Source organism: Trachypithecus francoisi, unplaced genomic scaffold (assembly GCF_009764315.1).
Source record: "Trachypithecus francoisi isolate TF-2019V2 unplaced genomic scaffold, Tfra_2.0 Lachesis_group13, whole genome shotgun sequence".
Lineage (NCBI taxonomy): Eukaryota > Metazoa > Chordata > Mammalia > Primates > Cercopithecidae > Trachypithecus > Trachypithecus francoisi.
This window is the reverse complement of record NW_022681458.1, coordinates 102988281-103006680: the sequence shown is the minus strand read 5'-3', so window position 1 is coordinate 103006680 and position 18400 is coordinate 102988281. Positions and strand designations below refer to the sequence as shown.

Genomic DNA, 18400 nt, shown 5'->3' with positions numbered 1-18400 from the left:
TAAGCAAATCCAGATGATCTCCAATTTAACAATAGTTCAATTTAAGCTTTTCTGACTTGATGACAGTGTGAAAGCAGCACATGTTCTCCTCAACTTACTATGGGATTATGTCCTGATGTATCCTTTATATGTTGAAAATATTTTAAAGTCAAACACACACTGTCAATTTACATTATTTCCTGTTTACAGTGGGTTTATCTGGCTACAGTCTGGTAAATCCAGGAGTGCCTGTAACTCCTGGGAACACAGATCCTTCAGTTCCTTGAGTAAGCCATGGTTTGCCCTGCCCAGAACCTTCACGAATCTTATTTCCTTTGTCTGCAATTTTGTGTCACACTTCCACTCCCAACCTCAATCCTTTTCACCTATTCAGCAGTTAAATACTTCCCAGGCCTGAACTAAAATGTTATTTCTCATACCCTATGATTGATAAAATATTTCTGTTCCATACTTTTACAAATTACCATACTTTTTCTTTATAGTATATATCATAATTTCTAAGTATATATTTTTGTTCCCATTAATATCCATCTTCCACTAGATTCTAAGCTCTGTGAGGTCAGGGTTCATGTTCACTTCTTTCATTATTATATCACCAAATTAATCATAGTCTCTTGCTGAACAAATGTCTATTGAATGAGTGAATGATACCTTTTCTCATCCCATTCACATTGCTTAAGATGTCTTTTAGTCTAGCTCCTTCAACACTGTAGCTGTCTGTATTATTCTTTAGGTAGATTTCATTGAATCTCTCTCTGCCTTTTCCATACTTTTAATTAATTCTATCATTGCTGGAAATACAGGGTATCAAAATTATTTTTATTTGTACAGGCAGAATAGGATCTCCTTGTCAAAAAGAACCATTTTTTGTCCTAATTAGCACAATTTCTGGCACATAATAGCTTGACTCAGTGTTGATATTGCTCACTGAGAGAAATGCAAAAATGTTCAGACAGTCAATCTGGATTTTATGAGGTTTCCCATCTGTGCTTTGTGGAATGCTCCTGAGAATCAATTCATGGCCCTGGAAGTGGCTCTCGGAGAGTATGATTGTGCAGCCGTACATCGATTATTGAAAATTTTCTATTCCACTCACTGGTTTTGTGGTCAAATGGGATAGAGAATAGAAAAAAAAGTCACATAATTGAAAAAAAAAAAAGTTTCTGGATTGATGTTGGTAGATAAGCTCTCATATTGTTTAATATATTATGATTCAGAAACAATATAATCCCCGGTGATTACCCAGAGTTTATTTCTAAGATTATGTAAAGAAAACTGAAGCTGCAACTTAGTTGCATTACTCATCGTAATGAGTTGTATCTATAGAAAAAACTCTCCAAAGCCTGTTTTTTAATTTTTTTCGACTTTTAAATACTTAACAAAACAAAACTGCCTGCATTTTTGTATTTTCCCCGACTGTAACATCAGTAGTGAAAAGTCACCATCTATATCTAAATACTGCCTTAACTTGATGCTACAAATAGAACAAAAACTGTAAGTACATACACTCATGTTGTATTTTCTTTCTTTAATTTACCTGGTGTGCCGCTGAGATATATCTGACATGGAGCATTTTCCTTTAAAGTATAGGTGAAATTAAATTTCTTGCAGAGATTAGATAAAAGGTGTGAGAACGGAGACCAAAAAAGTTCGTTAAAATAGAAGAGATCCTTTATGCTCTTGATCTAAAATTAGACTTTTATATTTGTTGGTCTCATAAGCATACACGGGACAAATGTCAGTCAAGAGTAACTTGAATTTGGAGAAACAATAACTTTTGTTAAGATTTTTTAGGTTTAAATGTTAAATAACTCCTAATTTCAGTTCTGTGCTTAAGACTTGTAATGAAATAGACAGATAGATATGTGGATAGATAGATATACAGATAGATGATTAATAGACAGATGATTGATAGACAGATATTTCATTAGTGGGTGGCTTGTGAAACTATGAGATTTTATTATTCATGTATTTTTAATTTGCTCATCTGTACCCCTCCAAAATTCACCTAAAACTCCAATTTGATGTGAAGCCAAAATTATTATATGAATCTTATTCAATTAAAATGTCAATTACTCTAAATCCACCCAAAGAGACCATAATCTCTCTTCTGAATAGTGTTGACTTGTGCAAGTTCAGATTTAGGATGAGTCTCTATAAAGTCATAACTTCTGAACAGGATTATCCTTTTATTACCTGAACGAAAGCTGTATCTGTGATTACACTTTATCTACCTAACCCCAGGATGGTATAATTTGTAGTTCACCTCAACATTTCATTGATTCATGCTGGTGCATGAGATCAGAAGATAAAAGTGTAATCTAGAGCCACGTGAAATGCCATACCACACATATCAGGGGCTTCATCAGAGTTGTCTCCACAGTCGTCCTCTCCATCACACACCCAGAAATGTAGTTTGCAGAGAGAATTATTGCAAAAGAACTCATCAGCTTTGCATATATTTCCTCCTTTATTTTAAAACAAAAAGAAACAAAGAGATTCAGGACAATCAATGCCAGTCATCAGGACACATATTCCTCTGAATCTTAGCAAACAGTATCTAGTTGATTGCTTCCATTTATTTATTTTGAGCATAATACCAGAAACAAGTAATGTTCAATTTTTTAAATAAAATTGAACTGTTTACATTGCAAAACATTCTAATATTACTTTCATATATGTCTTTTTTTAGAAAATACTGATAAGAGGTTAGAAGAAAGTTCTTAAGAATCTAAGTTATTCTCTGTTTCACATAATTTTTATGTTGCTGAATACACAGAAATTTATGTTTTTTAGTTTTAATTGTAATTATTAAAATTTGTATTTTTCTTGAAAAAAAAGACATTTTTAGAATTATTAGGCAATTTAGCTGTATCTGAAATACTGATAAACTAGATCACTAAAAACTTAGAATAACCAGTAAAATTTTTATCGAAATCACAAAGAAATAATTTTCTAACAGCAATAAGAATTTGGCCATATCATACAATATTTCAGGTTTTTTTTTTAATAAATGTTGTGCAGTAAAGCATTATTTTTTGGATTTTTAAAATGTTTGCATTTTTCTCTTTTAACAAATAAATAAAAACATCAGGAATACAAAAATCTTCTAATACACAATTCTTAAGCACATCTACCACATGCAAAGGACTTAAGTAACGAACACATTGGGTTATATGTCTGGAGGTATAGCAATATACAGTGGAGTTTTAGGACTTGAGAGTTAGGAACTCTGGGTTCTAGTCTTGCTTTGGATAACCCTATTAATATCTCTGGGACTCAGTTTTTTTTTATATGTTATAAAAGAGGTACAGTTAATGTATAGGGTCATAGGTGCAAGAAGTACCTGGGGAAACAATACAAATATCAGAGTACAGAATTAAGATAAATTAGATTGCTTCCAAAGGGTTATACTACCTAGTTAATCCTCATATATAGGTAAGAGCTTTGATTCATGGGTTGTCTATATTTGACTTACTGAAGGTATTAACATATTTAAACACACATACATTCACCAAAATATGGGGCAGAGCAGTGACAGTGGTCATCCTTAAAAGCCTAGAAAATACCCAGAAAGAGCCATTGTTCCTCTTGCAGATGTACTTTGGAAGGAATAATGTGCCCGAACTTATGAAGATCAAATAATTCTTCTTGCTCTGAGTCCTGACGTGTTACACAAATCTCTGATAACTCACATTCAGTAGCAAAAGGCTTAATTTAAGAAGTGATAGAATCAGTTGGATTGTAGAATGAAAACTCTAGCTCTGGTGTTGAGAATTTAGAAATGAAGAGAGAGACAGTAAAGACAACATTGGAGGAAAAAGACGTATTTCAAGAGCGGTCATGGCAATCTGGGGAAGAACTGATGGTAACTAGATCTAGAGGAGCCACAGCTGAGTTCCCTAAGGTATTGCATTAGATAACATTATAATTTTCTCCACATGAGTGTTGGATATGCCACTGATTTATTTAAAAGAAGAGAACTATAAATGAAGTTATATTATAAGAGAAAGGCAAAGGTGTTGTGGTAACCTACTAAAGACTTGATGTTGTACTCCAAAAAATTTGTATTTAAAAAAAATGCATCATGGGGCTACCGTGACATCCTGAGACTCACTTAAAATTCCTTATTTTGAAATGGCATAAAGCGCATATAAACAACAAAAAAGGTATAATTTAAAGAGATTGGCTGAATTAAAATTCCAGTTTCCTAGTTATGTTCTTAATCGGCTCAACAGGAAATATTAGGAAAACAGAAAAGTATATATTAATTAACAATAATATATCTAAATTATAACAGAGGCCTTGACAAGTTCATATAAATCTGGTCAAGTGCATCATCACAGAAAATAAACACCTAGAGTTCTCATCTTAATTGGGTTGAGAGAAGCTTTAATACATGATAATACTTTATAATTTATTTGACTAACTTACACATTGTTAAGCTGATAATTACTCAAAAGAGAACCCCCCAATCCTTTCCACCAGTATTATACAAAGTGTAAAGTTTGAAAGCTCAGGTCAGAACAAGCACCACACTTCCTTGAGGCCATATATTTTACCTTCAAAAGTATGAATGCAGCTTTTAATTCCAGAATATTTTGAATTTTTGTCTTTTAAAGTAAACTAGTAAAACTGATTCATTGGGAAAATGTGTTATGTTTATCCTTCAGCTCTCATATATTCCAGTTCCCAACACTCAGCTACTATTAGCTCATGTGTATCCTGATTGGAAATGAATGGAAATGAGATTTAACAAAAAGATGTTTATTCTGGCATCCCATTTCCCCAATGCCTTAAAATGCCTTTACCTAATACCTACGCCACTTCCTGGGAGTAAATTAAATACTAGAAATCTGAAAGTGGTAATGCCTGATGGTACATTCATATGGGATCAAATAATTTAACCACTAAAATATGTCATTGGAGCTTAATTACCCAGCAGCAAAGAAAACCAAGTTAGAGGTATGAATGGAGGGGAAGGGAGCTTTGAAACATTTGTAAATGATTGAATTAAAGGCTCTCAACTCTTTTTCAGTCATTAAGATTAAATATCTAGTAGAATAATTTTAGATCTGAAAGGTAGTTGATATTTTCTAGATTGGCTAGGATACAATACATAAAGAGGCGCAGTAGAAAGTAAGCCTGGGAGGGTAAAATGGGGTCATTTTCTTGTAACCCTGATTACTAGGTTGAATTGTTTGTATGGAATCAGGTATCTTGAGTAAAAACTGACATAATCGGAGGGTCACTTACATAAGATGAACCTTGTAACAGTAAATAGGATGTACGGGAGACCAGTTAGGTGGCATTATGCCAGTCCAAGCAAGAAGCAATGGGAGAATGAACTAGGCGGGTGGTAGTGATTGAAGCTGAGCAACAGAGGTGATTCGCTAGAATATGGAAAACAAGGAGTAGCTTAATCGTCATCCCCAAACCTTTGAACACAAAAGTCACATGAGTTATTGCTGCGAGACTGTCCACAACGTTTGCTGTCTCTAGAGTGACCAATTACAGAAAGTGAGTGTGAGAACTTAGCCTAAGGTAGAAAGAGCCGTTATGGACATTTAACATTTTACTGCTCTCTATTATAAACAGCAAATTCAAAATGAAATTGAAGGCCTACTTTGGGTGCACTGCCTATGAGTTAGCCCTGCTCTGCAAGGAGCTATAAAAAAAAAAAGCAAACAAAAAAACTATTTTTTTTCTTCATAATACAATAATTTATCAGGTTTGGGATGGAGATATCCATAAACATCTCAAATAATATTAAAGAAAGTAAAATACTACTTTTCTTAGGTGACTACATATTCACAAAAGTAAACATGTGAGACAGATTTAAAGTATGTAAACCCAGAGTGCACATTCAAGTGCCTTGAATCACGGGGCAATATGTAGTACCATCTCTATTAATGATCTTCCAAACACCAAGAAGTGCAAACTCTATTGAGAGACTTTTTAAGCAGGTCACAAGAAATTTTGCATTTAAAACATGTATTTAACAAAATGAAAATAGCAAACATGGATTCATTTGTGATCATTTTAATCTTCAGCACATAATTGCTTTCGGAAATAACTCTAAGTAGTAACCATTGCTACGTTTAATGTGGTGGTTTGAAACTAAAATGTGGTTATCTGTCAGAAAATGATCTTCGCGTAGCTGGGAAATAATCTATGACAAAATGGAAAGTTGTCTTTTAGACTGACAAAAAAAAATGTAGGTTATTTTCTCAATGATATTGCAATCAGGAAATTTAGGGATTTGGGGCACGGCCTATAACCTATATATCATACAGCATATGAATGTGTGCAATTGAGTATGCCATCTGTTGTTCTTATGTTTTCAGAGTAAGGCAAGCAATGTGAAAGGAAAGAATGTACAGAAAATTCAGGATATACTTTTGTAGTCATGGTTTTATTGACTACTTTCTCTGTATTCTCCACATATCCCTATACTTGACCTGGCATCTAGTCTGAAATGGTAGACACTCAGTAAACTCTTGCCCAGTGATCGTGTTTGTCATGCCCAGATTGAGATTATGCTCTGTCTGACAATGATCTGGATTTTGCATATTTAGACCAGGCTGCTATGTAATGAAACTTGGAAGAGGAAAGAGAATCATTTAAAGAGTCTATCTTCTGCCTCTAGCACACACTGTATATTCTGCACAACACCTTAACTTTCATTCTCTCATTTACAGGCACTCACATACACAAATACCTTACCTCTGTCACAGTTCTCTTCATCACTGCCATCCACACAGTCATGAATTCCATCACACAGCCATCTAATTGGAATACAGTGGGCTTTATTTTTGCACCGAAACTGATCTTCCTTACATTCAGTCACACAGTCCATCTGTTCAAATACAAATGGACACTGCAGTTTTCATTAATGATAATGACACAATCATGGGCAAAATAAACATGCAGCTTGTAATACTAGAGATTTATTATACCATGCACTTTCTTTCACTTTGTCTTAATGAATATAACTTCTACAAATGAGAATGAGCTTTAGTATATGGACAGCATGAAGATTCAGGTATTTGCTGAAATGATTGCATTCAGTGTACATATCCAACATGTTAAACTGTGCTAAGAATCAAGATTCTTCCCTTTATTTTCATTACATCTGTTTGCCCAAACCTAATTCATGTAATTCAAATAGTTTAATTAAACAATATATTTTACCTCATCTGAACCATCAGCACAATCATATTCTCCATTACATTTCAAAGATGCTGAAATACATCCACCACTGGCACATATATATTCACTTGATGAGCAAGTAGGAGAAGCTGAATACAATTATAAATTTGAGATTGAGTAAAAATAACAGGTTTTAGAAATAAAAACATAAACACATAAGTATATGAATTTATAGATGGTAATAAAAATAGCTTATACTATATAAATATATTTAAAGACTGGTATTACAGATTCATTTAAATTATTTAAATAATTTTATAATTATTTATAACATTATTGCATTATATTAAATATACTTCATGATGTAATAGCCTGTGCAGTAAGAATTTTACTCAAGAGTCCATAGAAAGAAAAAAACAACCTTGATATCCTTCATCCCTTTGATTTTGAAGTGTTACACGAGTTTTTATTTTTACAATTTTAAATTAAATTATTTTAAATAATTGAAGTCTCAAATTACTTTCAAAACTGTAATAATATTTAGTAACCTTTGAGTATGTTAATTTACATTCACTGCATAAAGCACAAAGTAGAAATCTTGGCATGGTCTCATAGACCCAATGACATCTATTTCGTTGCATTGACATAAATAAAGTATTTGAATAGGTTCTAAGAATTTCATTGTTTGGGGATTTTAAATATGAATACATGTGCAATTAACAGAGTTAACAGAATGTGCAGTGTTCCTTTATGATGCAGAAATTAAGAATAACAAGCAGCTAAATGTTATTTACAAGTATAATGTTGGCAAGTTTGTAATATTTGTAAGTGTATTAGTCACAAGATGTAAATACTACCCAGTCTAATTAATTGACAGAAATTATGACAGCTGCCTCTGTCTATGGGCTTGAGTTGGCTAGGCTTGCATTCAAATGTCTGGGCTTCTGGCCTTATGTTAGACCACTATGTAGTCTATTGTACTTACTTAATGATTTCGTGGTCTGAATTCCTTAGCTCAAGGATACTAAAAAGCTTTTTCCTTGAGTTTTAACTCCTTTTAATTGGCAGTGTTTGTCTAGGGATCTGTGTACATAAGGAGTCTAATAACATGTCTGTATTTAGTAAGAAAGAAATAAGTGATCAATTAACAATATGGTCCAGGGACATGGTACTGGATCATAGTAATGTATGAGTCTTGTAGCTGTGACTCTGGCCTAGTCTCTCAAGGTAATGTTTTTATGGTCATATATACATTATAGTATAGTTTTCCACCAGTAATATTTTTCTGTAAGATAATGTAATTAAAATATATAATTAAAATGAAGTATTTTAATGAGTATATTTATAGAGCCACCTACCACATAAATTGAATAGTGTATCATTTTTTCTGGCTTTGCTTTCTAACTTTACTCAAATTTTGGCCCAAGATGTAAATACAAACAATACAATATGCTTCTTCTTAGCTAGCATCACAGTGAAATGGGTACATTCTAGTTCATAATCATCATTTCTATAACTAAAAACCTGTCTTTTACTGTACTTATAATTTCAACAGATTTTACTTTGCTATCTTGGGGAAACAATTCCAAATGTTATAATATGATATAGATACCAGAAAATCAAATTTGGGGAAGTTATGATTGGATTCCATTCATAAGTAACGATCTTATCTTCCAAAACACTTTCAAAACATATGAAGAACACACTAATTAATTTATCCACAGATTTGCAGACCATTTCTTAAACATCGTAAACATATGACGTATTTGCCACTGTTTTCTGCATATTGCTGCTTACATTTAAATTCTATCAAGGTACAATGTTAACTAAACAAAATATCACTTCAATCCTTTTACCTGGCTCACAGCTTTTCTCATCTTCCCCATATTTACAGTCTTCATGGCCATCACATTTCCATTTTGCTGGTATACACTGACCATTGGAACATTGGAACTGATCTTTGGAACAACTTAGTTCACAATTTCTCTATGAAAAACAACAGAGATGTAATGAAAACTGAAATGTTAGAAACACGTCTACACACTTAAAAGACAAGGAAACTTATGTACAGAAAACCTGCATCTGATCTTGGAACAACTTGTTTCACAATTTCCTGTCAAAAACAACACAGATGTAATTGAAATTTCATTTTTAGAAAAATGTTCACAAACTAAAAGACTAGACAACTTATGCATAGAAACCCAGAAGTGTAGGAACCATGTCTACTGTATAAAAGTGGCTCAGATGCTAATATTTTAAGCCCATGACTAAATAACAGAATAATAACAATTTTGCACTTTCATTTGTCCCTGTGTGTCATAGTAAAACAAAAAATGGAAAAAAAGAACACAAATTTTATGGCTTCATCGTGCTAATTAAGTTACTCTGAGAGTACCATTATTCAGTAGACAGTTATGGGGTAATGGAATTTTAATAATTGTAGGTGATAATGAAGATTGGGAGATAACAAAAGGGTTAAAGAATTACTTCTAGCTGGCACAATAGCCCCAGCCACTCAAAAGGCTGAGGCAGGGATTGCTTGAGTCCAGGACTTTGAGGCTGTTGTGTGCTATGATAGGCACACATGAATACCACCGCACTCCAGTCTAGGCAATGTAGTCACATCTTGTTTAAAAACAATTTTTTTTTTCAAAAATTAATTCTAAGCAACTACATCCAGTTTATTGGGTATAGGGAGAAGAAGGCTAGGGATATGGAATGCAGAACCAACAAAAATCCTAAGACAAATCTGTTTTGCATTGGCAAAGCTTTCCCTGGTGTTTCTTCTTTCCCCTCTCTCCATCTCTTTTCCCTTGTTCCAGTCCTTTTACAGTTTAGTTGTTTGTAATTCTCCTTCTCTTCTTTCCTGGCATTGTTCCCTAAAGCACTATGAAATGAACTGTCAACATTTTCATTTCTGCTAGTCCATATACAGATTTTACGTGGCAGTCAAACAAGATGGCAAATTTACCTTTGAGGATCTGCATATGAGATGAATGAAATGGAGTCACTAGAAATCACCTTTCCTGGGTCTGAACACTCTGGTTGAAATGGAATACTCTAATGAAGTGTCTCACTGGGATGATGTTTTCTGTTGTTAGGGAATTTCTATTTTTGCCAAAATGTACTTGTCTGCTTCTTCCATAGAAAGTGTAACAATCTCATGGTTTGTGGAACTCCTAGCAAGCAAAGCACGTTGAACTACTACTTGCTGCTTCTTCTCAGTTTCATCCCCATGTAAGGAAGCAGAGTTCACTTTCTAAATTTCTGAAATTTTCTCTTTGTGATGACAGTTTAAGTAGAAATGGAACTACTTAAGAAAAGGCTTTTTATGTGTAAGGATAATCGGAAATGTGAGATATCTGGAGTAAGCTACATAATAGCAAATGATGTGAAAGACATTAGAGAATGTCATAAGAAAGAGATGTCATGTGTTTTATTCACCACTGTATTCTCCATACTGTTAGTGCCTGGGACGTAGTAAACATTCAATAGAAACCGCTGAGTGAATTAATAAATTAATAAACTAGCAAATGTAGACAACAAATATAAATTAACATCTCATATAACTTTATCCCAGCTCTACTGGGATAAAGATCATGCCTGTCTGTGAACCAAGTATCTAATACTGTCACATGATTATAATAACTATCCAGTAAACATTTTTAGAAGCAATGAATGATTATCTCTGCAAGTGGGCTCATTTAAGTAAAACAGCTCAACGATCAATGGCACGGGTGTGTCACTTAGCTATATAAAATACTGTTTGGTAACATAAGGACTCAAAAGAGATCTATACCTTGAATTAAAGTTTCTTTAATGTATAACTATTTTTCATTCTTCAGTTTTTTAAAATGCCATTTACTACTTGAAGAAAACAAGTCAGTTATACTATAGAAGAGTTCACATTCTGAATTTGACTAATTGCATCCTAAGAATGTTGTTACTTTTGCAACCTCAAAAGTGACTAATGAGCTTTTGCTTTTTAAAACATTGTTGTGAACTCATTGATTTTTATACATTGTGTTTGTGTATGTGTGTGTATGTGTGGGTTTTAATCCTTTCCAGTCATTTTTCTTTCTAATGCTCAAATTGTCCCTTTTGTCAGTGGAAGTTCCTTTAAGTTTGTTCTTGTGCACTTTGTACACTCTCTTAATAATCTCAGATGTTAGCAGCTCATCTTGTCAATTTATTTCCTCAGACCCAAAATTAGGCATATCTCAAAGGAGTCTTCTTTCCTTTAATTGGAAAATGGTATTTAGAGACCACTTGGTGAATTTCAGGATAGTCATTACCATTGGTTTATAATCGGTTCTAGGACTTTTCACTGGCAGAAGTAGAAATCATATATTTTTAGAAAGAGAAAGATTAATCCAGATCTTATAAAGATACTTCTGGATTTAATAAGACAGGATTTTTACTTAACTTTTTGTTTCTACATTTATATCTCCTTTCTTTTACTTTTAAATTTTGAGTTCTAATGACATTGACATAAATAAGCATTTGAACCACCCTACATGTTTCAAATTAGCAGAACCAATATTATTATTAACAGTAAGTCTATGAATGCAGTTTAAGATTTCCTTGCTTTTTTGTTCTTACAACATATTACGCTAAACGTAGAGGAAAAATATTATAATTTAAAATCACTTTAAATAATCATTCTCTATGTGTACCACAGAGATAAATACTTGCTATACAATTAGATTGAACCAAGTTTTTAAACTTCTTATTTTTTTGTTATTAACAAGCTAATCATATTATCAGTTCCATTCATACAGAAACTTATCTTCACAATTCTCTCAATTTTTGTTCTTAATGTGAGAGTATTCTGTATGTAATTCTGCTTTCTAGCCATTTGTTCAGTCTTTTTTTTTTGTCTAGACTGTAAAAAAAAAAAAAAGATAGAAATCAACTACCAATAGTGTTAGCTACTTCATTACATATAGACTGCACTAAACGTCTACAAATATGGAGAAAAATGACTTTACTACAATTAATTTCATTTCTTCTGAGCCTTATCATGAAAATGTCTGGATATATGGAGATATATTTAACCATCAAATCACTGTGTTCACCGACTTATGGGATGAGAGACATGGTAATAAGGATATCTACTTTTACATGAATAAGATTTTAAAGAAGTAGTATTCGATTCTGTATATACACTTTGCACATCTTGTGAATACGATTCAAGATAAATATATAAGCCTTAAGCAATATATCCCCACCTCTTGATATATTGATTACATATTACCCAGATTGGTTCGACATATTAAATAAAATCAAAGACAAGATACTTTCACGGATGAGTTTAATTAAAATGTGTTTTTCTGCCTTAGAAAAGTTTAATGTAATTTTCAAATGTATGAATATTAGGTAAATACGTGGCTGGTAAAGGTAAAAAATGTAACTCCCCTTTGTGTTAAAAAAAAAAAAAAAATGGTTTGACTTTTATTTTGTGAAGAGCTCCATGACTAGAAGCGCTGTATTTTTCAACTTTTTCTCTTGAGTGACCTACTCATCCTTGAGACTTAGGTTTTGCTAGCCCTCAGGTGAGAAATTACATGTGTTTGTTTTCAAAAGATAGGCTGTTGAATGTGGTTATTGTGACTTTTCAAAAAGGTGAGAGAAGGGAGAATTGTCCAGTCCTACAGGGAATGCCTCAGGGTGGAAAGAGACCTAGTTTGCATAAATTCTGTAAATAGCAGAGACCTGTAGTGTCTCCCACAGAGGCAAGAAATCAGTGGATACCTAGGGAATTGGGAACTGAAACACAGAAACCTCCAGAGCTGCAGCAAAGATCCTCTGGCCAAGTCTATGGTCAGTGGGAGGGCATTAATGAGAGGTGAGTACATATGCTTCTCAACCAGAGCAGCAGAGCTATAGGAAATCATTGCAATACAGGATACATGGTGTACGCTGTGGAACTATGTATATATATATATATATATATTTTTTTTTTTTTTTCTTTTTTTTTTTTTTTTTGAGGTGGAGTCTCGCTCTGTTGCCATGCTGGAGTGCAGTGCCATGATCTCAGCTCACTGCACTCTCTGCCTCCCAGGTTCAAGCGATTCCCCTCCCTCAGTCTCCCAATTAGCTGGGACTACAGGCATGTACCGCCATGCCCAGCTAATTTTTTTGTATTTTAGTAGAGATGGGGTTTCACCATGTTGGCCAGGATGGTCTCGACCTCCTGATCTCATGATCCGCCCGCCTCAGCCTCGCAAAGTGCTGGGATTACAGGCGTAAGCCACCACACCCGGCCAGAGCTCTTTTTCCTTCACTTCTTAGTGGACTTGATTGTGCAAACCTTGTGTTTTTGATATTATCTATGTGAAATCACTGATACTGGGATATCAGAGCTGGGTTCCTTTTAGATTTGACTGAGAAAAATATATATAATCATGGGTTGTTTATTATTTTTAAAGCATCATGGAGTAATTAATATCTGAAACATAAGGACATACATTCATAAATAACAAATTGTATGAAGTATTATAAATGTTAGCACAGACTAAGTTCATAGAATTTTCCAGAGAATTCGTAAACTTTTTCACTTAAAGCTGTGTGTACATAGGCCTTATGATAAGTGGATTGTGATTCATCATGGAAGCAAAGCTCAACCTGTGGTTTCATGAAAATTGATGACCCACATCGATGTCTGTAAGACTATAACTATTGAAGAAAGAGACTGGGGAGAAGAAACTGTTTAAAATGCATAAAAATATTAGTCCTGACTATAAATACTGCAGCAAATTTATGAACTAATTCACAGATGGCAGGGGCATCAGCTATAGGGAATAGGGTTTCCAAATATCCTATTCCCAACCCAGCTATTCACCAGTTGAGGTAAAACAGACTATAAAATTAACTGTCAATAGCAGCACAAGAGCTATTCCCTGTGCTGGGGATGTGCAGCCCAGCACATGGATATAATACTTATCTCAGTGTGTCAGGAGTGAAATGTATTTCTGAGCTGTCCTTGCCGCACTTACTGGACTGAATAATAATAATTACAAATGTGGTTCTAAAGAGCTGCTTTCTTTTTGATTTTACAAAAATGCCTACCTCATCAGAGCCATCTGCACAGTCAAAGTCTCCATCACACCAAAACCTTGAAGAAACACAGTCCCCATTGGCACAGAGGAAATCTTTCAATGTACATGTCTGTGGCTCTGGGGACAAAAAAAACAGCACAGGGTTATTCTGTTATATGCAAGGGCATTGTAAAATTTATATGACATATGACATGAGGTAACATGAAAGAAATAAAAAAAGAGGTTAGTCAAACAGAACCAATATATTGTTTAGGAAAAGGCTCATGAAGTATCTATGGTATGTAATATAATAATTTTTCAAATTTATTTTTTTAAATCACGAGTACAAAATGGCATGACCAAAATAAGTTGTAACAAAGATAAATGTTCTACTGTTTAATAAAAATAAATCAGCAAAGTAAAATTAAAAGCCTGAAAATGTACCTATTGTCATACTATAACAATGATCCTTGTTAGTTGTTGAAGTTCTATGTCATTTTATGTATTTACTTTAAGTAAGTATGACATTTTGTGACTCTCTGTACCTATGGGGCTGTTTATTATTAACTGGGCAGTTAGTCTAGCCTTTGTATTTGACTTTTTATTATGTATTCTAAAAATATTCTAATTATTCAATTTTGTCCCCAGAAAAATCTGGAGTTCCTGGAACAAGAAGAGTATATAAGGATAATATTACACAAAGCTAGTTTGTAAGATTCTTCTTTAAAAACTGCACTTGTTATGCCATTGTTTATTGTGCCCTATATCACTTGCCTGTCAATTTAGATAATTTAGCAGTTATTGATTTAATTATGCTGTCCCATATTTCACATAAGGCATAAGCCAAATAGTAATGACTTACTACTTGGTTTAATTCCTATTGGAATATGTTTCATCTGGAAAATGAAGTAGGATTTTAGAAATTCATCGTACAAGTAACCAATATGACTGCTGGATATCATCTCTTGTTTCATTTTTGTTCTCTAAACAGGACTGATATCTTACATGATGAAAGACTTCTTCTTGTTTTCTCTATTCATTCCTTGTATTTGCAGCTCTATCACACATAATAATATTCTTACTGGGTCAAGAAGTAATAACTAACAGACATTAAGTTTAAGGAATATCCATATGATGCCTGATTTTCTGCACAAAGATTGTGAGTGAATCAGTCTGTATTTGGATTTTGCTCTACACAATCTCTTGGTTTCTACATAGAGAGTAACATCTTGATGGTTTGGTATCATGGGGGCTCCTACATTTCTATATAAAGAAACCCTTTCAGGGGCAGGCACGGTGGCTCACGCCTGTAATCCCAGCACTTGGGAGGCTGAGGCAGGCAGATCAGTTGAGGTCAGGAGTTCAAGACCAGCGTGGCCAATATGGCAAAATCCGACTCTACTAAAGATACAAAAATTAGCCTGACTTGGTGGTAGGCACCTGCAATCCCAGCTACTTGGGAGGCAGAGGTGGGACAATTGCTTGAATCTGGGAGACACAGGCTGCAGTGAGCTAAGATCGTGCCACTGCACTCCAGCCTGGACAACAAAGCAAGACTCTGCCTCAACAAAAAAAAGAAACCCTTTCAGAATGTTGGACTGGAAGAACTATAGAAAAAGCAGTGTGTGACAGCAAGCATTTCATTCTACTCTGCTACTTAGTTTAGTTTAAAACAAGACCTTCAAGGTATAAGACAAGGTGCCATTTGATAGAATGGGAAAATGCCCTTAAATGGATAATCTTCTCATGTCCCTACACTCCTTTGTTTAGTAGATGTGACAAAAGAAATTTCTCTTTTTGTTTTTAAAAGGTATTCACATAGATTATGCTTTCATCTTAAAAATAGCTATTAATACTAATATTATTTATTATAACAATAATAATAATTATCCTCTACCAATTGCTTATTTCTTGTTAGGTACTAGGTAAAGTTAATGGAATGTACTTGAATTAACTCACCAATGAATTTTTATAACAACTCCCTAAGGAATGTGCTATACTTGCACCCCGTTTTAGATGCGTAAATTGAGGCACAGAGATAATAAGTAACGTACTTCAAATCACCGAGCATGCAGAAGAGCTATTAATTGTACTTGAATCAAGACAACCTGATACCAGGGCCTGTACTTTTTCCTAATGGGCTATATCATTGCTTCCCATACAACTGAGGAAAAAATAAGTGTCCACATATTACAGAGATTAACATTAAAGCCCTGGGAAGTCAAGTGACTTATCTAAGGTACATGGCTAGCAATATCTATTTTATTAATAATAATAAGAGAAAACTCATTTGCTCTTATCATCATTCCATACTGAAGCCATTTTGCCCTTCTGGTTGCAGACACATGCAGTTTTATTCTCAGAGGAAATAAATTATAGTGAAATATGTTCAATTTATTTAACAACAGAAAATAACAGCCAAAATTGTTTTAATGAAAAGAATAAAGAAAGAGTAAATTTAAAATATATCGTACTTACATGCTTAAAAACAGCAAAAGAAACATCTAATTTCATAGAATTGGGAGTTGTAGAATGGGACTAATTCTTCCTCTAATGTTCTAATTTGCCTTTATCCTATTTAAAAGTAAGTGTGCTCATCATATGCTAAACAGCAAAGGCTTCACAGGCCTTGACACACTTTGCTATACAAAGGGTTGAAAGTTGTTGATGTAGGTTAAAAAAAGTTATCAAGCCAGTAGTTGAAAGCATTTACCCAAGAGTTCCACAGAATGCTCATTTTCTAGAGACTTTGTCCTCACATTATTAATCATTCTGCTTCAAAATGGCAGTAGAGAGGCTGAGAGATTTGCTGGGAAAAGCTTTTCCAGGGAAAGTGGAAATTCTGCGTGTTTCTATCATGTTTTTTAAAATGCCAACAAATCTACTTCTGAATAATAATCATGAATTATTTATACATACACAAATACCATCAAGGAATAGAGTACCGAGTCTATTTCTAACCATCATTCATATACCTCAGAATTTTTTGCCACTAGATAGCTCAAAAAGAAAATCTCTTGAGGGAAATGTAATTTAGTTATCAAGGAAAGTCCTAAGGAATTTTTCCTTATTGCTTATCTTATCTTTGATATTTTTGGATAAAGTAAAAGACCAATTTTCAGACTTTATCATGATACTATTTTTCTTGTGAAAGAGAAGAACAACAACAACAAAATGACTGTAGTAAAAGCTAACCCATCTGAAAAATAAAATTGGGTGTGACATTTTCCCCTGTATTTCTAAAATGCTATTTTCATGCTGATTTTTCTCTGATATTACCTATATTCCTGGACCAAGAGTAGATGCGGAACTCCACATGTGAACAATTAGCCAGGTTTTCCATAAACCTCATCTAAACAAGCCAGATTGGCAACCAAGAAGCTTTTGCAGGGTATGCTTTCCATGTTTCAGAAGGCTAATTGGGATTCTTCAATAAGAATAAAATATAAAGGGCCAAGTGTGGTGGCTCACACCTGTAATCCCAACATTTTGGGAGGTTGAGGTGGGCAGGTAACCTGAGATCAGGAGTTCGAGATCAGTCTGGCCAACATGGTGAAACCCCCTCTCCACTAAGAATATAAAAATTAGCTGGGCACCACCATGCACACCTGTAATTCCAGCTACCTGGGGAGCTGAGACAGGAGAATCACTTGAACCCAGGAGATGGAGGTTGCAGTGAGTCAAGATTGCACCAGCACCACTACACTCCACTCACTGGGCAACAAAGTGAGACTCCCTCTCAAAAAAAAAAAAAAAAAAAAAAAAAAAAAAAAAAAATACACGGGCATCATGTAGACTGATTATTTACTTCAATACTGATTACTGATGGAGGCAAAAACATACAGCCACAGAATTGAAAAGAGCTTTGGAAGTCATTTTACACAAAACTGAAGAAAATCATGTTCTGGAAATAAAAGTGGCTTTCAACACCATAGAGTAATGGTAGAGCAGAAAGACTTGGACTTCAGTTTCTCTACTATCTTAAAAACTCTTGGTGGTAAGTTCAAAAGTTATATGAATGTCAATGTTAGCATTTGACAAGAATTTTTAGAATACAATTAGTATAACTCACACTCTATACAAATAATCTTCTGATAGAAATTCAGTGTGAAAGCACCAGAAATTCAAATAAGGCAGAAACAGCTTGTCTATGTAAACCTAAATTTTAAATTACTTGTTATTTTAAAATTGATTGGATTTTTAGTTAC

The 18400-nt window shown here is 33.9% G+C and overlaps 1 protein-coding gene across 1 annotated transcript in view; it reads right to left on the bottom strand.

Annotated features, from left to right (window-relative positions):
- Positions 1-18400, bottom strand: part of LRP1B (LDL receptor related protein 1B) — a 303637-nt gene that overhangs the window by 160432 nt on the left and 124805 nt on the right. The window contains exons 16-20 of the mRNA XM_033229413.1: positions 14224-14330; positions 9009-9138; positions 7195-7301; positions 6727-6859; positions 2346-2468 (exon numbers count right to left, since the gene is read on the bottom strand). Coding sequence (XP_033085304.1) covers positions 2346-2468; positions 6727-6859; positions 7195-7301; positions 9009-9138; positions 14224-14330 — 600 coding nt within the window. The remainder of the gene's footprint in view (positions 1-2345; positions 2469-6726; positions 6860-7194; positions 7302-9008; positions 9139-14223; positions 14331-18400) is intronic.